Here is a 26,613-nt window from a genome sequence, read left to right as displayed (position 1 = left end):
TGTGTTGGATCAAGGACACATCTAAAACCCGCAGGAGGCCTGGAGTTCCCCACCCCTGTCTTAGGTGATGGGATCAGACATGGATGGCACATCCCTACTTGTGTCTCCAAGTGTTCAGCTGACCACTTGTGATCTTATTTTAAGCTCAAGGAATCTTTTATGGGCAGTTTCAGGCAAATTGTAATGCAATGTGTGATTTGTAAAAGCATTGGGGACAGTATGGAAAAATAACACCACATCCTGCACTGATGGCACATTTTTTTTGCAGGTTCTTGTTTGGAAACCATTTAAAACATTAGTCATCGTACTAAAAATGAAATTCTCAGAATGTGATATCTGTTTGAGAAAATATAGTTTGAGAACTTGAACTTTCTTGAATTCTGAGTGGACGTTTGATTATGTGGAGTTGCTCTTCTTTGCTTTGTGGTTCCCATGAAACTTGGAATTGACAATTTAAAAAATAGAAATTGGCCTTCTTTTATCTTTCCATCTGAAATATCCTTCGAAAGAGTTCTTCTGAAACTTGGCAAACTTGAACAAAAGCACTGAAAGAAAGTCGGATTAACCTTGGTGCCAAAGCAGATTCTGAATGCCTTTAAAATGCTGTTTAAATCTCAAATATACATTTTTTAAATTTAAGTGATTATTTATCAATGTATCTATTCCAGTGTATAATTTACCTCCTTTCCCCCCATTTTAGTGTATTGATTTCAAGATTAATTTAATTTACTGACAGGCAGTAACAGGTCATGTGTGTGTGTGTGTGTGTGTGTGTGGTTGTGTGTGTGTTTGTGTGTGTGTGTGTGTAGGCATTCCAGAAGCAAGCAGAGACTGACATCAGGAGTTGCTGCTTGACAGAGATCAAGCAGACAGAGGAGAAATACACTGAGACCCTGGAGTCTATAGAGAAGGTACACACTGGCTGACTGGTGGCTGTCATTGTGCAGCCGAGGCTTCCTCACATTACTCTGTGCTGACTGAAATTCTAAGCAGGTAATCTCATCTGCATCCCATGCTGAGTTTGTACGCTGGTGATATTTGGAAACATCGTCTCGTTAAAGTGATCAGAATTATAACCGCCAGTTGTTGTGGGTAGATTTGATTTGGTTACATCTCAGGTGTAAAAAAGCGGCCCCCAATCACAGGTTTAATGTGACATGACTGAATTAGTTTGAAGCTGCGGGCCCTCCAGAGTTCTCTATTAAATCTGCTGAGCGAGTGTGTCTCAGTTAGCTTGAGTGACGAGTACGTACCCACAAAGCTGTTGTGAAAGAAATTAGGATGAAGCGCTTTTGGACGTCTTTCACTAATATACAGGTTGCCAGCACTGTTTCATAAATTGGTGACAGTCTAACTAACTTTATTTCGTTAGATGGAAATATTATCGCTCTGTTTCACTTTACGAAGGATGACTGGAAATCGATTTGGCCTCTTTATCACCTTCAATATGAGAAACTGTGAAACTGTAATGACCTCTTTTCGGGTGTAATGGAAACAAAAAAAAGCGGTGTAACACTCCGCACGCCCAGAGAAAAAAGTAAAGGATATATTTATATTTTTGAAATTAGCAGTGAGTAAGAAGTAATCCCAGCACTCCTTCCAACAGAGAGCTCTGCGAACAGCCTCTCGCCTGTGGATGTGTTCCACCTTACCCGGCACTTTTTACAGGACTGTCTTGGACTACTTGTCTTCTACCTCTTGTGTATGTTCACGTCTGCTAAAAGACCTCGCCTGATTTCCCAGAGGAGCGCCTCAGTAGATGACTTTCGATATGAAGTGGATGGTGGAATTTAGTTTGTGCTCGCCCGCTCCTTTGAAATGTAGAGGTGACTACACTGTGGGAGTTTTCTGAGAGGAAATCATTAAATTGCAAACTCTGAAAATGAGATTATTGTCGTGACCCAGACGGTCCTGCTTGTTTTCGCTGACTGCAGCTCTTTGCAACTTAGCCCTATAATATAATAGCGTCTCACGCAAAATGACTTTCCCACTCTTACTCTAGAGGAACGAGGCTCTTTCTCTTCATTCATTCTCTCTCTCTCTCTGTGTTTCTCTCCTGCAGCACTTTATGATTCCCCTCAACACGTTCTTATCCCCAGCTGAGATGGAGAATGTGTTTGTGAATATTCCGGTAAGTCAACGCCTTTGGAAGCGGTCATCGTTGAGGGGGTTGCAAAATTCTCCTCTAAATGGTCTTTTTCCCCACCGGCTGTCACAATAGGAGGAACGTAGAAGTGTAAATAATGGAAGGAATGATGGCTTAGCTTCACACCTACATGGCAAAATTCAATTAAAAAAAAGATTTTAAACCTTTTTTAAATGTGCATTAAATTAACATGACAAAGAGACTACTACTACTATTTAAGAGCCTTAACTGTCCAAAAACAGGTCACTGCTTTGTGTTGCATGCTAACATGCTAACATACTGACATCAAATATGCTGACTGATTGATTTACGTTCACTGTTTGACTGTGAAATGCTAACAGTGACCAGAAAGTAGCAAGAAAACCTCAAGATAATAGCAGTGTCTTTAGTTTTTAGGTAGGTTTGCAAAGAGAACATGATATCAGTTTTGCTGCAGGCATATACAGTCAGACAAAGGGGTTTTTGAACCTCAATACACATGAAGCATGAAAATTAAATGAAATTAGTTAAAGTCTGAATTTTGGTCAAAGATTCTTATTGAGTGTGTTGACATATTTGAGGGCGGTACCTCAAGATTTAGTGAGCTGTTATGAGCATTTTTAATGATTTTCTTAGTCATAGATCATTAATGGAGTTATTGGCATGATCTATAGATTAGGGGAAACAATCCTTCGGTGCAGGACTTTAATGATCAGCACTGAAGATTTCCTCTTGTTGTTGATGTTGTTGTTCAGGACCTGGTTAAAGTCCACAAGTGTTTACTGCTGGAAATCCAAGATTCAGTCCACCACAGAAGTGCCCAGAACCTTTACCAGATCTTCATCACTTTCAAAGAGAGGTACACACGGGGAACTTTACCTAAAAACATTGTAGCTTATTATATTTAGTGTTTTATGTAACCCTTTAACAGTTCTGTAAAGCTCTTATAATTGTCTGTACATACAGGAACCTGCAAACTTTTATGTATATGTCGTGTTATGTTTCTGTGTGTTGTGTGTAAACAGTGCGTAGGTGTGAACCCACGTATCGCACTTAAGATCATCACTGTGAAGACTGAGAAAACATTTAAAGTCCTACATGTTGTGTTTAGACTTCTCTCCAGTCCTGCTGTGGTTTCTTCACTTGTCTAATCTACCCCAGGTTGTTGATCTATGGGAAATACTGCAGCCATGTGGAGACAGCCATCGCCACCCTGGATGACATCAGCAAAAACAGAGAAGATGTACGCATGAAGCTAGAGGTAAATAGTTTAATGCTCTTCTTAAAGGATAAGTGAGTGGTTATTGTGCACTGCAGTGGCAGCTGTTCGCTTCCACAGCTTCTCAGGATGGTCAGACGACGCCCTCAAGTGTCTACCTGACACATTGCCGGGGATGGCACTGCAGCTGGAGGCAGAAATTACTCTAAAAAGCTTTGATGCTCGAGTTTGCTTGCATTTGCTTCCAGGAAGTGAAATAAAACCATTTATTCCAAGTGGAATTAGTGTTTTATTGATCCTTGTCTTTGTGCAGGAATGCTCAAAAAGAGCCAACTATGGCAAGTTCACACTGAGAGATCTGCTAGTGGTTCCTATGCAGCGAGTCTTGAAGTACCACCTCCTCCTGCAGGTACTGTACTCCATCCTAGTGCATCCTCGCTTGTAAATCTCAGCCCAAGTTTTCTTGAACAAACCTTTGAACCCTCTGGAGTAAACATTTATAGTGTTTGAAATATGTTTTATTTTTGTATCACGTAGATGACATCGGGCCATCACACAGCATCTCGTTGTCTGTAGACTATCAGAGTTAACTCCCCGGTTTTTGTGTTTTTAAACCTGGACTGGCCTTTAAATACATTTTAAATGTTTATCCCTGAAGATTAAGATACTTTTCTATTCCTGTCATCCCTACTTTGTATCCCTGAAACTTTATACTTTGTTAAACAGGCAAAATGATAAGGCAAGGATGCAGTTTGTGGTATAATGGATGGGATAAAAGAGACATGAAAAGATGCTGTAACACACAAACGATGCGGATTGTCTAATCGAGCCTCCTCTTATTTCCACCTAAGCTCCTGCTGCACAGCTGCACAGTTACTGTTCTCGTGGATGACTTTGTAAGTGACAGGGAGCTCACCGAGTTTACAGATGCATCCCTGTGACCGAGAGAGAGAGAAGTTTGTTTCCTCCTCAATTACAAAATCAGAGTTTATAAGCAAGTGCACTCCCTGACAGTACTCCCTGCAACCACCGGAGGCAGCGTTGACCACATTTTCTCTTTTGTTCCCCTCCTCTTTGCCTTCACTGCTCAGGCTCCGAGGCTCTTCTCTGTTCCTGTAGCTCCTTGATGACTGCGAGTCTCAAACGACCCGCACGTAATTGTCATCTGATGGAGACAATCAAGGAGGCGGTGAGAGAAAATAGATAAAGTGAAGTGGGGACTGAATGGGAGAGCGGCAGACAGAACAAGATAAATAAGCAGCGAGACGAACAAACAGAAAAGGGAAGTATTATTTTGAACCGCTGGAAGCTCGGCCAGAGTCAGCGAGAAGTTACTAATGTGTCACTGAAAATGAAAACATTCCCCATTTGGGCCTTTTTAATCATCCAAAACCTCGCCATCCTGGTCTTTTATAATACATTTTGACCACATATGATGGCCTGTTGAGTTTTTCCAATAGTTTCATTTTGACATATTTGACACATTTTACACAATTTCAGAGACAAACCACTTGTGTTGCAGGGAAGAGTATCCATAAATGTGTGACAGTTAACAGTGTCTCCATCATGCTTTCTCCTCTCTTCATGGTAACTGTGTGTGTGCACGTGATGAACCTATGAGGAGGGTTTATATAGAAAAGCAATTAATAACATAGTCATCTGTGTGTCTGCAGCTGGATGACAGCAGAGTCGACGCGTGCGCTGCTTCTTTCACTTCAAAGTGCTCATTTACTCCTTTTCTTCAGGCAGAAATGTGCCGATTCCAACAGGGTTCCATAAAAAGCAGCAAGAAAGTAGCGCCAAAAATAAAAAAAAATATATATATCTGTAGGAACAAAGTGATTCTGTTTGTGTCAACATGGGCTGAGATCCCCTCGGAACAGCCGGATAATAGCTAGCTGCAGCGAATAAAGCATCCGCTGAGTTACTTTCCCACACGGTGACAGCCAGAATCTGTACAACTAATGTCTTGTCACTTCCTCTCGCTCCCCGAGTACCTCTCTTAGCCGGTTTCTTTCTCTCTTTTTTTCTCATCAATCTCTTGCTCTTTCTTCTTCACTGCCTCCGCTCATCACGGCCCCCCTCCCGCTGTACCTGCAGCGACACGATTCCCTGAATGAGTCCATCGTGCACGGGCCCCCGCTATCAGTGTGACCACACCCTTACTGTGTATCTCGGGGGCTGCATGGAGGTGGGAGCAAGCCTTGATAAATAGGCCTCTGTCGTCTTGCTAGTGATAATAATGCCCAGGTTGAGCTTGACTGACACCGGGGATTTGAGCAGTGCCGAGCGGACACATATATCTCCCTTAGCGGCTCAGTGTGTGTGGACACAGTGGGTGTGCGCCCGTGTGAAGGACATGCATGGCATCCTTCCTTATCCTCCGCCGCTGAGGTCTAGATGTCTTGTTTACGCTGCGGCGAGGCACCGCCAAGCAATTTCAGATACTTACTTGCGCACACACTCCTGCAATAGATGAGTGCACACATACGCAGTATCTGATTCACTTCCACAGCGGCCGTTTTCCTGTCGTATCTGGAAAGCTAAAGCCTCCAGTCCACGCTTGGCGTGTGGCATGTGTATATCTCATGTAACCCTTGTTTTATGATTCACAGCCTTTCCCTCCTTTTCACATTTTATTTACTTTGTGTTTGTGGTTTGTTTTTTGTCCACAGGAGCTTGTGAAACACACCCATGATGGCACTGAGAAGACGAATTTACGGACCGCCTTAGATGCAATGAAGGTACGTTGTCTTTTCATATGCGCCTATCATAGGGTGCACTGAAGGTCCAGAACACAGCCATTAACCCCAAAAGTACAAAAACTAATCCTGAAATGAAAGAGAAATAAGAGTTTTAAAAAGGTAAGTGCAGACAAAGCTACGTGGGCTGTTTTGAGCCTCATTTTGTTTTCTTTTGCTAGAAAAATAGAAAATAGGTGCAGTTATTTAAACGCGCAGACATATGTAGAAATAGAAGAGCTGGGAAGTCAATATTTGCATTCACCACCTGAACTCTCTTTTAAATCATTCTCCATCCTTCTTTAAAGACATTTAAATCTTTTTTGGCTGCGTTTCGTTCTGTTCTCTATCAAAATGATCCCACACTGCTTCTATAATGTTGAGGTTTGGGATCATTGTCTTGCTGACAATTGAACAACGCTCCCCAGATGGTACTGCATGATGGATCAAAATCTGATTCTGTTCATAATTCCATCAATTTTGACGAGATCTCCAAACCACTGGCTGAAATCCAACCCCAAACCATGACAGAGCCTCCGCCATGTTTTACAGATGGATGTAGACACTCTCCAATCTCTTGACCTCCTTTATACATATTAACAATATTTGAGAAAGAAATTTCAAGCTTGAATTCATCACTTTATCAGACCTACCAGACCTCTATGATCTTACAGTCCAGGTCTTGTGTGATCTGGCGTACCCCAGCCTGAGCTTCCTGACAGCCACTGAAGCCTCATCAGAAATGATGAGGCGGATGAACTGAAGGACCAGATATATCTGCTGTGTAAGGTCTTTGCTGGATTTTGTCTTATTTCCTTATCTTAATTTTCCTGTTTCTTAAGGACAAGCCTTTTAGAAACCGTTCATCTGATGTTTCCACTTTCAAAGTAAATGACAATCAGAAGCCGATTGGCTCAAGACTTCTGCCCAGTTCTGAATGCAGATGAAGAAATACACACCCCCAACGCTAGTTTCACAGAACAACCAATCAAAAAGTAATAAAATGTACAAAAAACAGCGCATGTCAGAAAATGTTATTTTGATTTCACTTCACATTGTACTCAAAATTCATTCTAGTAAGAAGCACAGTGCGTTTATGTTTGTTTAGGGTACCTGACATGATAATTGTGTTTTGAGAGCTGAAGGTGGTCGTTAGAAACACGAGGAAAAACACAAGATTTCAGAATATAATTGCCTAGTTTGTTCATGTGTTTTGGGGACTCTGGTTCCATTGTAAACAAAAAACGCTGCTTTGTTTTGTGTGTTTTGTACCTCAGGGGTCACCATATAATATCCAAAAAAGTTACCATAAAAAGTTCCACTTCATTTCACTTGCTCAACTTTTTGTAACTGCAGATAAATAAAGAAGCCTTCAGTGAATGCAGTGTTTAGTCCTAATTTTGTAACCCTGGAAATCTGTTCAGTAAAGCTGAACGCTCAGCTTAATTAAAGTCAAGTTTATTTTATTGCACAAGATCGTTTTTGAACAGAGAGAAAAAAAACTGCACATAAAAGAAACAAACTCCTCAGCACAGCTGGATACTCTGTACCGTATGTAAGTAAATTAAAAGATGCTTCTTTGTTTTCCTTTGTGTGTGCGTGTGTGTAGGATTTGGCCCAGTATGTTAACGAAGTCAAGAGGGACAACGAGACATTGCGAGAAATAGATCAGTACCAGAAATCCATTGAAAATCTGGTAAGGTACAGCTTTCTTTGAAATAATGACTGACAGCTTTTCAGAATGTCTTTCCTCAACATAACCTTCATTTTTCTCGTCTGTAGAATCAGCGTCTGAGTAACTACGGGAGACCCAAAGTTGACGGGGAAGTACGGGTGGCCTCGGTGGACAAACGAGCTAAGCAGGACAGGTGAGATGCTGCGAATGGCTGCATGACTGCAGTCGAAATGGAATCATGTGTTACGGTTGGAAACCTGCCAAAACCAAAGTGTTGTTTCAGACTAAACCTGTGAGATTTGTGCAAACTGAAACCAGTGAAGTATTATTACTCAGTTAATACAAAGCACATGTCATGAGCATTCAGCTTATGCTGTTGTTCTTTAGGAGCTTAAGAATAACATTCAACCAGTCATATAGATGAAACTGGGCTGGGCGTCTTTTTCCATTAAGAGAGATTTTGTATTGTTAGCTACGCCGATGAAACTTAAATGTGCCTGTTAAAATAACAGCCAGCCTGAGAGTCTCTGCAAAGCCGTTACAGGAACTGCAGAAGCCGACTGCTTCTGAATGCACTACTTTACAAAAGTCTTGTGTCACCCTCATTTCTTTGTATTTTGCTTCCAAGGAGCCAGACTTTCTTTGGTCTTGAGTAACAGTTCTCCAGGCTTTGTCACTCAGTGCAGTCCTTGTACCTGAACATTTTCACAGGAATGTTTTCTTTGTTTGTTTGTTAAGCCACTTAACACTGACCTGCGAACAATTCAAGCATAAAAAGGCCACTTCACCCAAGAGATGTTGTGTCGACACATAGAAGACACCTTAGCAAAGAACCAGTTTTAAAAACATGGAAATTTGTTCCTATTTCTTTAGTTGAAACTATGAATCAGTTGAGTCGGTCTGACAGACATGAAATAGTATTTCAGTGGCAACAAACTGACTCTCAAAGAGTTGTTAGCTAAAAAGTTGGCATATCTCAGCATGATGGGTAGCATGTCTTTAAAAATAGAGTGGTACCTGCACAAACTGCTACCTACAGCACATGAACGGTATCTGAAAATCTTGCAAAAATCTAGAAAGTAAAGGCGTGACACCAGACCTGAAGGATATAGCCGGTCCTTTGTCTCATCAGAAATGGTCTCAGTGGAAGGGTGGCTGTCAAGAAACCATTCTTAAGGAGGAGAAACAGGGAGAAGAGGCTGAGATATCCCAGAATGTACGAGAACTATACTAAAAATCAGTAGCAAAAGGTCGTATACAGTGATTAATCCAAATGTAACATTTTTGAATCATACCATTGTCAATATGTGTGAAGAAGAATAAAACATGGTGCACTCTCTGTCATGGTTTGGGACTGCATTACAGTCAGTTGTGTTGGGCATCTTGTCAAACAATCAATCATCGATTGGACTCCCACAAGCACAGACCTCGACATTATTGAAACAGAGTATGATCATGATGAGAGAGAAGAAAACAAAAGGCAGCCCGCGTCTAATGAAGAGCTGAGGATGTCCTCCAAGAAGCCTGGAGAACGATTCCTGAAGACTTTAAAAAAAGAGAGTTCAGTCTGTGTTGAAGAATAAAGGTGGTCATACCAAATATTGACCTTCAAGCTTGTTAGAATCGTAAAAATCTGTTTTTTCCTTAAATACTGTATTTGACATAACTGCTCAGTGTGAATAACATTAACTATTAAGTGAGATGTGCTTTAATTTACTTGAACATTTTTGGATTGTAGGCACATCTTCCTGTTTGACGCTGCGGTCATTGTTTGTAAGCGGCGAGGAGACAACTACGAGATGAAAGAAGTGATCGATTTGCACCTCTTCAAAGTCACCAACAATCCCACGTCGGACAAAGAGAACCGAAAGGTCTGTGCACACACAGACACGAACAGTCAATAAATATGTCTAAGATGCATTTACTGAATTTGTATCATTATTAAATAGTTAACAATCATACTTTAGCTTCTTACTTTAGCTTTGCTGTCAGTGTGAGTGAACCTGTTCACACACACACTGGCATGTCACGTGTGGAGTGGAGCTGACAGCAGACAGGTGTAGTGAATCGATATTAATCGAGTTGATGACAAACGTTATGTTACTGCAGGTGTAATAAAAGCTTCCCATGTGTTACACCAAACAAAACAAGAGAGAGAGAGAGAGGGAGAGGCCAATAGGGAAATCATTGTAGCTCTCAAGTCTTGTCGACTTGCTTGACCACAGCGTGCGCTTAAATGAAAAACTACTGCAAACATATGAAGGAGAACCATTGGTATTGTAGGTGTGAAAATGCCTCCAAACCACGAACCCTTTAATGTTACCTCGCTATGTGAGCTCGCCCACTAACAAATGGTGCATTGCTGCTTAGCAAACACAGAATATAGAACTGAAGAATAGATCGGCCCCCTTGTGTCAGAGACTGTATCAAGCTTTGTGAGTCTGGACTGAACCAGTATCTGATCCAAATATTGAATTGGCAAATCACTAGCAATGAGCTGAACCTGGATCTATATGGGCATCTGCTGCAGGCACAAAACAGTCACAAAGTGCAGACATTACAGCTCGTAAAGCAGTGTGGATCTAATGATTTCAAGAAATCTGAATAAGAAAAGCTTTCACAGAGTGGAAAACTGAAGGGCCCATAAAGAGCTGATGTTGGATCCTAGTCTAGCTGTCACGGGGCAATAGACAGGGTGCACACTAGACAGGTCACCACTCTGTCACAGGGCTAACGCAGAGAGCGAGGCAGCCGCATGCTCACATGCACAACTTTGCACTGTTTCCTGTTAAAAGGGTGTTTTTCCTTCCCATTGTCACCAAGTACCTGCTCACAGGGGGTCATCTGATTATTGTATTGCAATATAAAGTGTCTTGAGGCAACTGTTGAATTAAATTGAATTAACAGGGTTGGATGAAGGCACAGAGCGAACGTGCAAACTTCACACAGAAAGGCTCCAGCCTGTGGATTCAAACCCAGGCGCTTCTTTGGCATCGGCCATTCTTTTCTTAAATCTTTGAACTATAATGTGGTTATAAATAGGGACAAGAGGTAAACGTGATTTTAAATTAGGTTTTTGTCGAGCCAAAATAACACCGGGCTGTTTTGTTGCAGACATTCGGATTTGTCATGTCTCAGTAAAACACAGGTAGTAACCTTTACAGCGTAACTGAGAATCTTTGTACGCAGGAGTCTATACTACATAATGTTAATTAATACTATTAGATGTTAGGTCTACTTATGTTTGACAGGCTTTGAGTGTAAGAAAGAGCTGGCTGTTGAATGACCACCAGCAGTGTTTAATGGTATTTGAGAAGCAGTTTAATATCAGGTCAGGGAACTGGGAAAGTGAACAAATACGTAGAAGAACTGTGCATATGCATCACATCACATATACCAATCACTCAGGAGTAATACAGTGAATACAGCAACACAGTAAACACAATGGTGGATCAATATTGAGAAGATGTGTTCAGATTTTATTATGTAAAGACATGAGGAAATTTATAATGTTGTAGAACATGGCCAGGCACGCCACCCCCCCCACTGCTCATGAATAAGTCTCTCAGGTGAATTCAGCTAGCATGTACCTGCCAAAGTACATGCTTTTCTACTTTCAGGAAAGACATTTGCATTTCTCAGTCCTTTCAGACTCTTTTTGTTTTATGTTTCTTTGGTTCCAAAAGAAGTAACTCTATTCCACTTTTGGCAAGGCCACAGTGGTGATGTTGTACCACAGACACGCGGAAACATTAGCCACAATTCAATCGAGCTGTCAAAAAACGAACCAACGCTGGCATTTTATGTCTCTACCAGCCGCATACGGTTTATTCCTCACAGCTGCACAAAAACAAGCGTGTTAAGCGCTTTAAAAAACCGGTTGATTAGGCTGAAGACTGACTTGTGGAAGAAAATGTCAGTCAAATAACTTCTTTGACCTGACACATCACAGCTGACAGAAAAGTATGATTGTGACTAAGTCCCGTTGAAGCTGCACTGATCCGCTTCATTAACTGAATAAGAAAATATGCCCTGAACATTTAGCTTTTAATTTTATGGCGTGTTATCATCTTTCAGAAAGCAATAACCCACTTTAAGCTGTGAGTTACAGTGATTTTATAACAGCTAAAAAGAGCTTTAGATGACATTTAATTTCACCCAGGGCTCCGTGCCATCGAGTCTGTCCTAGCACGACTTCATTCTGCATTGTGCCTTTTCTGCTGCTGTAATAGACGACGTGAAAAAGTAATAAAATAATAACAAAACTTGCTTATTATTGTGCTGTAAAACAAAACAGAACAAAACAACAATCTGATATAACAACCAGTCAGCTATAATGGAGGCAAGTCTTGCACTGTTGAGCCCATTATCGCCTCTTTATGACTGAGTCAGCAAAGCTCTGAAACCGCGTTGGACTCCTGACAAACCAATTAACAGCGCTAGTTCTGCATAATGAGGCGCCATAACAATTTATCAGTTAAATGCGGGTTCACAAAATTGACTCAACTTGCTTCTTCACAGCTATTTTATAACCACCTGTAACAGCAACCTCTCTGCCCCGGTGCTGCCGTCTCTGCCGCGAGTCCCTGAATGTGCTGCTTAAATAGGTTCTGTGCAAAAAGTCTTTCCAGCTCGCGACATAAACAACGAAATAATCAGCTGCAAAGAATCTTTCTTAAATAATTTGGTGCACGCTCATTCCAGCACATGTTTTACATTGTCTTGTTCATTTGCAAGGATCACACTGACACAGTGTCGGACTACAACAGTCTGCCTCCTCCCAGATGGTGTTATCATTAAACCTCGCTTTGGGCCTGACTACACACATACACACGGTGAATACTAAATGCCAAGTGGGGGAAATATTGCCAATCATAATGAGGAATGATATCTAAGGCGTTCCAAGAAACAGTGATTCGGGTAATAATGATGCTGTAAATAGCAGACATTAGGAAGCTTAGACCCATATGGGTTTATATGGTTATATTTTATGAAACTTACAGCCAACTCTGCGTCATTCACCTCTGACTTGATGGATATAAAGCAGTTTGTTTGATTACATATTTATGTTCGAGATGATGGAGATGACAGTGGTGTCTGAGGGAAGCGGCAATAAGAACCTCCATCAAATCAGCGGCATTTATGTGCAAGTCATCTGGAGGTAAAAGAGTCTTAAACTCCTTTAACTCATAAGCCAAATGCAAACAACAATAAGAAAACTTTGCCAAATTACCATCATTGTGTGGAAGCCAACTTTCTCATGCTATAGCCTACGGTTTTGTAGCAAATAATCAAAGCTCAAATAATTACATGCAAGGCGTCACTTCCCGACAAACATTCACAACAACTGTCGCCTCAAGGTGCTTTATATTGTAAGGTACAGACCATCGATAATACAGAGAAAACCCCAACAATTTAACCACCCCCTGTGAGCAAGCGGTGGGCGACAGTGGGAAGGAAAAACTCCCTTTTAACAGGAAGAAACCTCCAGCAAAACCAGGCTCAGGGAGGGCGGCCATCTGCAGTGACCTGTTGGGGGTGGGAAGGGGGACAGGACAAAACACGATCAGTAGGGGGAGCTGGGGTTCAGGAGGCAGCACGGGTTGCCTCTTAACTAAAGGGTCAGTCGTTTGATCCCTGGCTACGGCTAACTGCATTGCTCCCAGTAGATTCAACACGTGTGAATCTTAGAGCACATAAAAAGGCTCTGTGATTGGATTTGTATCCACAATTTCTTGAGTGCTCAGCTTAAATCAAAAGTGCTACATTAATACCAGACTAGTCTTTTAGGTCATTGTTTGAGGGTAAATTTGGCCCCAAATGCCATGTGTTTCAAATGAAAAATGTTTTAAAAAAAAATCCATATTATAACTGTCCCAAATGGCGACCCTATAAAGGTAGCAGCTAAAAATTTCCTTTAGTTCTTAGCGACAACTAGTACAGAGTTCAAATTAGGCTGGATTATGTCTCAAAATTAATGCTAATGACGCTAATGACGCTTAGCATCTTCTGAGTGTGTAAACAACTAGTTGTAAGGAAGGATTACCGCTTTACTGTCAACATTACTGTTGGACAATATTCCCTCAAAATTGTATCATGATGTTTTTTAATGAAATTTGCAATTATGCCATTTTTGATAATACAGAAGGTTGTTGTAGTTTCTCCCTTTCTAGATGCTAAATTGTTGGGAGGCCGACATGCAGCTCTCACTCTCAGACATGTTTGGGCTTGTCTCATTGTGCCAATTAGGCAATATAAACATGTGTTACACCTTTTTGTCACATAAAAATGCCCAAAACACTCAATTCAATTCAATTCAATTTTATTTATAAAGCGCCAAATCACAACAGCAGTCGCCTCAAGGCGCTTTATATAAACAAAACACTGTCAAATACTACAGTATATTGGTGTTGTGTTGCAAAAAAATTGCCTATTACATGTTTAATTATAAGTCAGTGTGTTGTAGCTGGCACTTTGCTAACTATCGTAGGTGTTCCTGTCTTTAATGGAGTGTTTCGGGGAGTACGGGGGAAAAAATAAAAAGTGAATTTTGAATATGTTTCATGAGTATCGAGTAGATCTACTCATGTATTAATGTAGCAATGACTTCTGAGTACTCATGGGTCAGAACTCTACCACCAGTTGGTCTCTAGCATTTTATAATCTTACTGAAATACCACAGTTCAGTCTCGACATTGATTCACATGACAAAGATATAAGCATGGGTCAAAATAATTGATATTTTGGGAAGATCCACAAAGAAATACTTGACATTATCAGCCTTGGTGTGTAATCCTTTTGAATGCCAAGCAAAAGCATAGGAACTGACAGAAAGACAGACAAGCACCTCCTGCTTCTCTTTACAAATTGGTAGCTAGATGATATCTTTGCTGAGTGCAAGTTTTGGTGTCCACTGGGAATGCTTCTGTAGAGCGCTGCTTTCCTTTTCTCTTTTCATTCAATAGAGAAGATGAGCTGCTGTGCTACACTGACAGCGCTGTGAGTTTGGCTTGTTTTTAGCCTTCAGAGCTGAGTGCTACAAGTTCAAAACCACAACTGCGAGTCATAAAAAGTGCATCTCTCGAGCATCTGTCTTGTAATGTTGTCTAAAAAAAAAAACAGATGCCTGTGTTGACACAGAGGCTAATGGACTAATATTTAGCCTTTGAAGTGGATAATGGTAACAGATTACAGGCCCACTCACTACTTGGGTCTGTGCATGCAGTCTGATGCCTAGCAGTTATATGGCACAGCCACCTCACACTCATTTTCTCCTTCACGCTCTGCCTCGATGTTTTGTCTCTTTCTGTCATTTCTTCCGCCCTCCAACCCTTCAGCCTTTCTGTTTGCTCTCCCTGAGGCATCCCTCTTTCATTTTGCATCTCTTTGTCTCCATCTGTCTCCCTGCATCCTGTCTCGTTCGGCTCCCTCCCGCTCTGTTTGTCTTTCTCCGAAACCCTCCTTTTTTTATTTGGCATTGTTGCACCTTGTGAGTCAAGTGTTTTTCTTCTTCTCTGTTGCAGTGGTCCTACGGATTCTACCTCACTCATAACCAGGGCCAGAGCGGCTTTGAATTCTTTTTCAAGACCAAAGACCTGAAAAAGAAGTGGTTGGAACAGTTCGGCATGGCCATGTAAGTGAGCAACTGCGTCACAAGAGTGTCACCACATCAAAATGCCGAGCGCTTCTAGTCCTGTTATTCAAGTTAGGCAACTTGATTTATGAGGAACTTTGTCTCCATCTCCATTTATGAGGAACTTGACACCGTGACACAAAGATGAACAGATGATAGTGTGCGCTAACACGAAACTTTATACGCAGAAAGCTTAACTTGGATACGTTTCATTAAAACATCAGGTGTCAACCGCATCAACCACCCTTCACCCTGAAATGCATTCATATTTACCCAAAGTGACAAACTGGTTCCAAGAAAGTCAAACTAGTGCTTCACTTTAGAGCCAAGAAAGAAGACGCAACCAGCTGTATTCTCTGACTCACAATTAGATAATATACTAGGAAGGGCAGTGTTTTATTACATGAAGAACCAGACTTTATTTTTATATGGAGTCTTATCCCATCACACAGTACACACAGTTACTTTCATATTTCATTATAATCATTGAACTACAGCCACACCAGCACACTAGCTGCTGCATACTTCAGTCTAAGTGAAGATGGTTAGGGAGGACTGTGAAGCTCATGTGAAACAAGAGTTACAGTAATCTGTATGTAGACCTCTGCATCATTAGTGTAAAAATTGAACAATACATTTAAAATAATAAATTGCACAAAGTGTCAGATGTAGCAAAAATTATTAAAACTTACAATTAAAACCCACATGTGCAAATTAATATTTAATTTTTTTTTCTTTTACATTTGTCAGAAGGTTAAATAATAGTTGAGATTTAAAAAACAAAGAATTTTATGACATTTACAGTATTTCGTGATTCAGACTTTAAAGTGGGTGTAATAAAATCTCCAATTGGCTGATTCAGATTTTTTGCAAAGTTTCTCAGATGTAAGATACAGGACTGGATGAATTCAGAGATGTTGTTTAAAATTCAAATGCTGTTAAACGATAATACCAAGATTGTTAGTAGAAGATGTGATTCGGTCCCGACACAAGAATATCAGATGCAGAGGTGCCGAAAGTACAGATATTCTGTACTTAAGTAGAAGTACAGATGCTACTATTGGAAAATACTCCACTAAAATTTGAAGTGCTGATTCAACTTGTTTACTCAAGTAAAAGTGAAAACTTTGAGTATTTTCTCTGTACTCAAAGTAAGAAAGTAAAAAGTAGCTCTTTGGAGGACATTTATACCTGATGCTTCTGTGCAAAGCTAACTGAACCTTGTGGTATATTGATGTAATAATAAATGATATTAGTAGATAAATTTCAATTCTAATAAATGTACTCGGCTTGAATCAGTTAAGTAGAAAATGAGCAGAGAAAAGGAAAGAGAGTCAAAAATAGCTCTATTTTCTGTTGTGTACTTTGTAGAGCATGTCTTTATCTCTAAAGAGGAAAATGAGTAAATCTAGTGATTCATACACAAACAGTTTAGGCTCAAATCCGTTTAATAATAACTCCCCCCAGTGTCACACCAAAAGTAACGAGCCCGTTTTGAAAATGTAAGGAGTAGAAGTACAGATATTTGTTTCAAAATGTAGGGAGTGAAAGTAAAAGTACAGACACCTGACAATCCTCCTGAAGTACAGTAATGAAGTACTTGTACTTTGTTACTTCCCACCTCTGCTGAGATGGAGTAAAAGTTAAAATCTGTAATTATTCCAATTATTATTCCAATCTGTTCTAATTTTTTTTAAATCACTGAGGTTGTTGTGATTGTTTTGATCATCGGCGGTGCCACTGCTGTTAGGTAGATGGGGGACTGCATATAGGAGAGGAGCTGGTGAAGACAGGTAGTTATTGTTATATATTGTGGCATGTCTGTCACCTAAGTATGATGACAATCTACAGTGACAACTTCACAAACTGACTCTTGGCCAAGAACCCTGTCTCAGCATACTTAAACACAAGCAGGACCCCTGCACAGTGATGTGCCTTTTTAGGGCCGATTTTCATTGTGTGAAAGAATAGAATAGAAAAATCCTGCAGAAACCTTCTTGGTATCACTTGACCTTTACTGTTGTATCTGACTTTTCCTTTTTTTGTTGCCTTTGGGACTCCAGATGAACTCTGTTGGAGTCCCTGCACGCTAAAAAATGATGCTAAAAGGGCCTACCCAGTGCCTTACAATGTAAAACCTGCAGGTCCTGCACAATGATAATGCACAGTGTGACAGCACGGGACTCAAACATGAAATAAAGCTGTGATTCTGTTAATCAGGATTATAGTAATTTTATTCGTCAAGAGGTGCACCGGAATCCCTCTTTCAAAACGGAGAAAGAAAAACACTGACGGCAGAGGCTTAGACAGGGAAGTGTATTACAATGCAGTACAGGGTTATATTTAGTGAAGTTTTGGGCACCAACACTGATGAAATGAATATGACATCTGCAGAGCCACAGAGGAGATTATACAGCTGTTTTCACTGGTTTTCCTCCAGCTGAGTAAACTGACGGATGTGTAAATATATTACATAAATATACGAAGTATTTGATCAGTGTTGGTGGTGCTGACTTTATGTGATTGTTTATCTGCCAAATCAGACATGCGGCGCTACCTGCTGTGGTGACCCCTTGTGAATAAGTGAGCAGCTGAAAGTGGCTTTAAAGTGTAAAAGTCAAACACCCCCTCAGAAGTATGGAGGGCCACAAGTGCCACAATTGATTAACTAAATATATAATTAAATTATTAATTAAATATGTCATTAATTAATTAATATAGTAATTAATAGTAGCAGAGATGACAAAAGTACAGACTTTCTCCTCTGTAGGGCAGATGCCAACAACTTATGGACACCTCAGTCGTTCCAGTGTTGTGCCAATAAAACAAACAAACAGAAAAAATCCTGCCCATGTTAACTCCTGACTATGGCACATGGTTTTGCCTCTTTTATCTCTTTTTGTGCGACATGCTCTGGTGATTAATACACGAACAGGATTTCCTTTCATGTGTTACCGAATGCTCGTAGTGACGTGAAATAATAACTCCCCTCAAACACGTCATGACCACTGATCAAAGACCACTGATCAATGGCCATGAGTCCCATTCACAGAGAGTTGGGGAATGGCTGCAATCACAGCATTGTAGGATGGTGAAAGATGTACCCTGAGGCCCCCTCCTCGATTCAGAGATGGTCTTTCCCTTTTCATGTAAATGGCCTCGTTGACTCCACGCTCAGACCAGCGTTCCTCCCTGTCCAGGATGTGTACATCCTTATCACTGAAAGAGTGTCCACTGGTCTGTAGGTGTAAATCACCTTTTGGGAATTACTTATCTGGATAACTGAGCATGCATCAAAACATCTAAATAGTTAATTATATATTTATTTATCTCTAATTAATTATTGACAGATTTTTGATTTTTTTTTTTTTTAAATTTAATTCATTTTGGCACTCTTGGCCCTTCATACAGAAGCAGTATCAGTTTTATTATCATTAAGTAAACATTAGTGTCATTAAATGTGTGGATTATTACATTTTCCTATAGATCGATGGGATAGGGCAGCTGTTATTGTATTAGTTTGTTGTTACATTTCTCTGTAGCAGCAGTGAGTTGACAACACTCTGCTTCTCATGCAGGCTCTGCCTCAATTAAAACATAAAAATGAAAAAAAAATGAGAACAATAGGACAAAATCTGTGAAATAACATCTTCAAGAAGGCTCCAGGAAGTGAGGATCAAAAACATGAAGTGTTGTGTGATGTGAAACCGAGAAAACTGGAGCTTTGGTTGATTAATTTTTGGGGCTCAGCTAACGAGCTATGAGACTTGAGAGGCGTTGCCAAACAGCGACGCGCTCCCACGGTGATACTTAATAGATGATCTGTGAACAGTTGTTTTCTCACTCGCTTCCTTTATTTCCAAACCACCCAGAATTTACTGCCTGACTAAGATTTAGCAGCCACGAGGGGTAGAGGTGGTCAGACTGTGTACGTACCGAAAGCAAGGAAATGAAAATTCAACATAAGCCTTTGCTTGAACAGCACACAGTAAGGGCTCTATCCTTGAAGATAAATTCAAATGAAGTCATACTGTGAGTTTATAAGTCTTTAAAATCGAGGCTCCCTTTCAAGGCAGGTTTACGCTGCACAATGTTGCACTGGATAGCTTTACAAGCTTCAAATCGAAGACACAATGAAGCTGTGCAAATGTTTTTACAATGACACAGTTACAAATTTCATATATTTTAAATTTTGTATTTTTCAAGCAGACCCCCTTCTTGTGGTACACAATTTCTAGCCAGTGACAGTGTTGACCTCAAAGCTGATGTCTTGGTTGATCCGGGTACAGATGAGAAGACAACACTGAAATTCTCCTTTCTGCTCTTTTATTCTGTCTCAGCCCTGTTTGTCTTGTTTTCCACTGAGCATGTCGTAGCCCATTACCTCAGTCTGAGATGAAGCACTTGAACATAACAACCTAAATTCTTATGTAAACACTAATACCGAAAACAAAGAAATGACCTCTGGAACATAAATATACGGACAAAGCTGAGACATGTCTTTCTTTTCTTGTTTCCTTTTTGCTTTCCTCCATATTCCCACCCATGCAACCATGTCCCAAGGGGCCGAGAACACCTCTTGTGTTCACTCCTAGTAGACCTTGGCTGTGTGCTTGCAATTTTCTCCTTCCCACTTCAAAGAAGCGTGTCAGGGAAATGTTGCTGTAGTCATGGAGGAGTTTGTTGGCTGCAATTATAAGTGGGGGAAAAAATGTACTTTTTTGTTCTTTGAAATTGACATTTTCATCAAAGAGCGCAGCTGATTGGAAAGTGTAACAAATAGGGGAGCAAGCAAGAATTAATTTTCATTCAGTAATTGACTGAAGAGTGGTCATTGTATATTATAGTTTGATCTTTGCTAATCAGCTACATCCAAAACTTGTAGGTTTAAAACAAAAGTTTGTCGTACAGTACTGTGCAAAAGTCTTGAGCTACCCCTCTTTTTTGATTCCATGGAGTCGCACTTCCTTATTTTATTTTTTTTAAATTGTCATTCCAGTCCTTGTACCTTGTACCATTTTCAGAGGAATGTTTTTTGGTTGTTAAGCCACTTAACACAGAACCAGTGTTGTGTCTACACATAACAGACACCTCAGCAAAGAATCAATTTTAAATGGTATCTTTAGCACTTTGTAACTAGCATCCTACACGTAACTTGTTCCCATTTTTTTGTTGAATCTATGCAAAATACCCAAGATTACACAGTTTGACAGGCATAAAACGGTAATTTTGTAACAACAAGCTAATTCCCAAAGAGCTGTTAGCCAAAGACTTGGCATCTCTGCATGGTGTGCAGTGTATCCTCAAAAACGTTGAGGAAATTAGACAAGTGGAGAACAAAAAAGTAGAGATAGACCTAACAAACTCAGAGTTTTTTAGGTCTTCCACTTCAGTAGCAAACAGTATCTAAAGAAACATATAAATAATGTTTAGAAATGTGGAAAAAACTGAAGTATGCTGCACCAGGCCAAATTTGATAAGAACATGACTGAAAATTTTTGCAAAAGGTCTTAATTTGAAACTTTGGTTAAAATTATTGAATATATCGAGGAGGTCAGTAGTGAGGTACAATAGTGAGTGTCTACAGCAATCCAGTGGATGCTCTGACATGGGTTGAGGCTGCATTTCAGGCAGTGGCGTTGGAAGTCTTTCAAAATTGATGGAATTATGAACGCAGTAGTGTCAGATTTTGATCCACCAATAAAATACAATACCATCTGTAGACCCTCTACAGGTCTCCCAGCATAGCAATGATCCCAAACACACTGCCAATACAGTAAAAACATACCAAGATAGAAAAAAAAACACATAATTGAACACTATCAGCCTTTATACATGTTAGTCCTGACCCAGGGTAACATTTATGAAGAAAACAGAATGGGTTTAAGGATTGAGCCTTGGGGGACTCCACGTATGAGGGGGTGAAGATGAGGTTGTTAATATGAATTCTGAAGTAAGTTTCAGTTCAATGTATGATGAAAACCAGTGATGCCATCTCATTTCTGTAATTTGTTAGTAAGAATGGTCAGTTTATCCTGCATTGTATCTTTTTTAGATCCAACATTCGGCCAGAGAATGCGACCAACAACCACCATGAATTTCGTATGCACACCTTTGAAAGAATCACCTCCTGCAATTCTTGCCACATGCTGCTTAGGTAAGAAACTGCTTATCCCACAAACACACGTGTGTACACACACACACACACACACACACACACACACACACACACACACACACACACACACACACACACACACTGTACAAGCAGAACAAAATCTGCTTTGAGGCTATTGGCAGACATAAAGACTGAGGCGCTGTGGACCCTTTCCCTTCAGACAACTGTCAGGACTCCTTTGAAAGACCTCAGCTCTTCCTGTTCCTCTCCAGTGTACCCTAACAATCTATTCGTCACTTTGCCTTTGCCCCTCTTCTTCTCTGCACATGTGCCTTGGCTACACAAAGTTCCTTTTGAATTCACTGAATGGTATCGGCACCCAAAGGACTGTGGCTCATGGTCTCTCTCACAGTGGAACGACTGAGTGGTCTCACCTTCCACAGACGGTGAAGAAAAATGTCTGTCACACTTCAGCACTTCTTCAAGGCAATGGATGGGGAACGGGGACAAGATTATTGCAGTGTGAATATACAGAACCATGCAGCAGATTCACCAACAGAATAATAAAAATGTCTGAAGTGTATCTTTTCTTTCTTAGGACGCTGGACTGCATCCTTTATCATACCTCAAATTTTTCCTTTAATAGTTATTCTTCCTTTAGACTATTGTGTTACGGCTATTGTTCCAGAGCTCTTCATTTATCTGTAGCTGTATGTGTGCATTTGAATGGAGTCACTGAGAAGTCACGTTTATCCTGTGACTGTAAGATTATTTTCTAAAACTTTAAAGTATTTCTTAAACAAGACTTGGCTCTACTTTACCTTGTGTAGGGGAGAGTGTGGGTAATTGTAACACACCAAATTCCTCAAAGCAGAAACAAGCCAGAGTGATTACACTTACTCTGCACATGCTCATTTGCATTCTGTCTCTGCCTGTGGAAGAGATACAGAGATTATTTGGCAGAAATTCTCAGGGCCGAAACAAAATTTTGATGTAAGAAAGTCCATTTTTGGATCGACAGTATTTCTCTTCTGCTGCCTAAAGATGACTGTGAATTTAACCTTGCATCAATTTTATCTGTAGGTTAATGTGAGAGCAGGGGAGCTATTGTAACACTCTGGCTTCTTTCTGTGACAGACAAAGCGTGTTCTCCTCGTGTTTTAATGCTTTACAGCTCAGATGTCCCTGTACTGGGACCATGGTCTACCTGTTATTATTGTAGCCCGCCACCATTTGTCAAAGGCTGTCACCTTTAGTGAAAAGGCCACCAAACACTAGTTTGATTCAAGTGGGTTTGGTGTTAAAAGAGTTGAAATAATGTTGGTGTTTGCTGAGTTGCTCTTATTTGCTCTCCAAATACAAAGTTGCTTTTAAATTTCTCTTTGGTCTAGTGATGAGGATAAGAAGGCTTATTGTATTTCAGAATTTAATTTAAATGTTTGTCACTCGCAGAGCTCAAGGTTGTTTATTTTAGTCTTAGACTTGTCGCTGATGTTTCTTCAGGTAGAAGGAGGGCTTAAGAGGTTACATTTGCTTTCCTGCTTCGTTCTCCAAATAAGAAAATAAGTCTTTGCTTTCATCTCATTATGTTTTTTAGAGTTGTCCTTGCGTCCCATTCCCATTAACAGTGTGCAGCAGAAACACAGTGAAAAACGTTAGCTTGGACTCAAGCTCAAGGATAAACACACTTGATTTTAATGATTAAAGGTCAAAGGTCAGGGTGGTCATGAAAATTCTACACCATGTTTTAGGAACTTGTAAAAAGATAAAATGATATTTTACGTCTAAAATGGTCACGAGGAGACCGTGATCGTGGTTGGCTGAATGCTGAATTGGTGACAGTATCATAGAGCGTAGTAGCTTCTTTGTAGCAACATTTACATTCAAGGCCTTGTCTACTGTTAATGCTTCGTGTCAGATCAACCATGTGACCACACACAAAGATTCATGGAAGTATTAGCGACTGTTTTATCTGTATATCTCGACGTCCCTCTGGTGGCTTAGCCATCTGCTGAGCAATTGGCATCCTCAATCCATAGATGCTTAAAATAGGTGAGGAAGGAGTTAGTAATTGTAACAAATTTGAAACAATCTGCCCTTCAACTAAACTGGCAACTACCCCCCAATTGTTTATGAGGCATTTCACTCAACACCCCAAATGTCACAGTCATGTCGGTGCAAATGGAAGTAAGGTGGTCGCCACAGTCCTCAGGGTTACACTATCAAGCTGCCATAAATGTCAAACTTCACAGCACCCCTAAATGAAATGGAAAGGCAGCGCTGCAGCGTCAGTCAGTATAAATTATTTGCACAGGTCGCTTTGCAAACTATACAAACTGACAGAAAAAAAGGCAGCAAACTTTTCCACATGACACTGAATCCTTTGAGCGCCTGTAAACACGCAGCTCCGATTATTTTGCTCCTCCACAGGCATTACTGCCCCTGTTTGTGACTGCCATGTATTCTTATGATGAACTTTCCTGTGTCTGCAGGGGCGTCTTTTACCAGGGCTACTTGTGCTCCAAGTGTGGTCTAGGTGCACATAAAGAATGCCTGGGCCGTTTCGGGTGCTGCGGAAAAACAGGTAAGTTTATTGCACGACCTCAGATCGAGTCTGCAAAACTTCTGCACCACACGACTCACAGCTGCACGTCACCGAGTGAAATGTTTTTAAGAGGAGACAGTAAATCTAATTGCACGAATAGAACTGCACCTTTATGGCCGCATTAACACGATGACAGATGACGCAAAGTGGCGCATAAAACCTGATGTACGAGTGTCTTGTGACAACTTATGGGCATGGGCGGGATTTGTTGCGGTCCGATTTGAAAAAAACAAAACAGCGCTGCACTGTGGCATTCTAAACAGGACAGGGGGTTTGTTACTTTACACGTGTCCTTGCGCCTCTGCACCAAGGTCATCCACGTATTCGATCGCTACTGCAGACGCTCATTCTGAAGCTGCCTCGCTTCCCTGGGTGGTTTTGACACTTCAGAGCACCTTAAAGGCAATGTCACTGTGTGTCATTGCACATATTCCCCAAGCCTAATAGTAGTTTTACTGAGGAGTTTAAGAAACTCCTGACTTTGTTATTATGCCCCTGTTGTGTATCTGTCACTCAGCTCCCTGTGCAGAAGCGCTGACAGCTCTGAGAGACATGGAGGGAAAACTTCAGACATGTGGAATCAAACAAAGGCCTTCAGAAACCCAACATGTTGTCCTTTGCGTGCGTGCGTGAGTGCGTGCGTGTCTATGCGTGTGTGTTTGTCTCAAAGTGAGCGCGAAGGGGCGAAAAACTAAAATCACTTTGTGTAAGTTTTCTTTTTCAGGTTTGGAGAGCGCACGACAAAAACTCTGCACAATATTTTTACAAGGAACTTTTACAGCCTGCACACACTGTACCGCTGATACAGCCTGTTGCAATTGCATGAGGGTGTGTTTGTATTCCCCGTGGCAAGCTGCCAGCTCCTGTTGGACCTGGCATCTGTCACGATGCTATCAGGTCGCAGAGGCAATAACGCCACTGCCAGGCCCACCTGGGCACACTGTGTACCTGAGTAGATTGGGGCGACACCAGTGCCTGGGATGTTGGCTTGAATTCGCCCTCTCATTACTCCACACAGTATTCAACCTCTGCCGGTGCAGGGAATATATGCAGGGCTGTGGACCAGCATTTCATAGCACACTTAAATAATAATATTGTAAGAGATGTGGAACTTTCCTTGCAGAGGATAACTATAAGAAGAAGTGGTCCACTTCTTCTTATACCCTTTTGGCTCGAGCTCTTTAATCTATTTATTTATTTATATCAATACACCAGAGGTTTTGCTACGTGTGCAAACATGCAATCACAGTGAACGAACGTGTGTTTTTGTGCTGCCTGAGTGTATGTGTCTGTGCGTGCAAGAGGGAGAGAGATAAGCCATTGTTTACCCGCATTTGTCTCTGTTATCAGCTCACTCGCTGTGATTTTGCATAACAGGTTATAGTTCACTTTAGGAACAATTGGCCTGCCGAGGGAGGCGTGCGTATGTGTAAACCCTGCTTGCATGTGCACAGGTGCTTTAGGTACAGAGCGTATATTTGTGGCTCTCTGCCTGTTAGGCCGCGTGCCTGTGGAGGTATGCAATTGTTCTGTTTGCACAGGTACCAGAGTGTGTTTGTGTGTGTGCACAGGCATGCGGTTGTGTGCATGCACAGAGGGGTGTAACCTATCCCAGAGGGAGCCAATGAAAGAAACTGGTGGAGCAAAACCCACAGGTCTACCCCCACCCACCACACCCCACCTCCTTGCTAGCTCCCTCCCTCCCCACCCCCTGCTTCGTTACCTCCTTTATCCTGGCTGTCAGGTAGTGGCAGCGCAGCAAAACAAAGTGAACCGCGGTCAGACATGAGCGTCCGCCTTCTCCACTAATGAGGGAGTGTTGCCTTGTACCGATGAGTGTGTGCAAGTGTTTGCGTGCACCCGCTAACCCGTCATTCACTATGCCTGTTCTCAAACTTCTTTCAGATTCCGGCTCCGTCAGAACTCAGGTGAGCTTCTGCTATGTGTGTGTATACGTGTGTGCGTCTGTCTGTGTCTGCTGTTTGTCTCCTCTCCAAAGCTTTACTGCACTTTGAACACTGCTCTCTCCTGCAGCTATTTGCCAAGGAGACTCCAATTGACTTTAGTTGTTGCAGCCCTGCCTGATGCCAGAAACTAGAATGTTTGGGGAGATTTTTTTTTCGAGTTGTGTGTGCTGCTTCTGAAACTGTTTTGCACTTTACTGCTACAATGCTTACAAGTAACCCCAAGCAGGAAATTAAACTGTGCTTGCAGCACTTTACTTTAGTAGTATGACAGCAACTGTGGCTGTGGCTGAAACTGTACTTTGTGGGTAAGAGTTTTGTGCACTTTTGAAGTTTATTGTTTATTTCTGGCGTCAGTGTACTTGCTGGAAATGATTCAGAAATGCTCTTAAGCACAGGCTTAATTATTTCTGCAACTTTAAAACTTGCTCCTGGGGTCATGACACATGAGCCTATGCCAGTCTAACCATATAAGGTCTGTATGTGGGGGTTAGCAGGCCAGATTCAATTGAAACTTTACACTTAATGTGTAA

General features: G+C 41.1%; 1 protein-coding gene across 1 annotated transcript in view; it reads left to right on the top strand.

The window, feature by feature from the left end:
* Positions 1-26,613, top strand: part of LOC116335748 (guanine nucleotide exchange factor VAV3) — a 91,390-nt gene that overhangs the window by 42,607 nt on the left and 22,170 nt on the right. The window contains exons 6-18 of the mRNA XM_031759500.2: positions 810-911; positions 2,063-2,131; positions 2,881-2,984; positions 3,287-3,386; positions 3,658-3,753; positions 6,020-6,088; positions 7,695-7,781; positions 7,868-7,953; positions 9,499-9,631; positions 15,284-15,393; positions 21,449-21,550; positions 24,004-24,095; positions 26,022-26,044. Of these exons, the coding sequence (XP_031615360.1) occupies positions 810-911; positions 2,063-2,131; positions 2,881-2,984; positions 3,287-3,386; positions 3,658-3,753; positions 6,020-6,088; positions 7,695-7,781; positions 7,868-7,953; positions 9,499-9,631; positions 15,284-15,393; positions 21,449-21,550; positions 24,004-24,095; positions 26,022-26,044 (1,173 nt within the window). The remainder of the gene's footprint in view (positions 1-809; positions 912-2,062; positions 2,132-2,880; positions 2,985-3,286; positions 3,387-3,657; positions 3,754-6,019; positions 6,089-7,694; positions 7,782-7,867; positions 7,954-9,498; positions 9,632-15,283; positions 15,394-21,448; positions 21,551-24,003; positions 24,096-26,021; positions 26,045-26,613) is intronic.

The sequence above is a fragment of the Oreochromis aureus genome, linkage group 9 (genome assembly GCF_013358895.1).
Source record: "Oreochromis aureus strain Israel breed Guangdong linkage group 9, ZZ_aureus, whole genome shotgun sequence".
NCBI classification, from domain to species: domain Eukaryota; kingdom Metazoa; phylum Chordata; class Actinopteri; order Cichliformes; family Cichlidae; genus Oreochromis; species Oreochromis aureus.
This window is presented reverse-complemented; position numbering and strand designations above follow the sequence as displayed.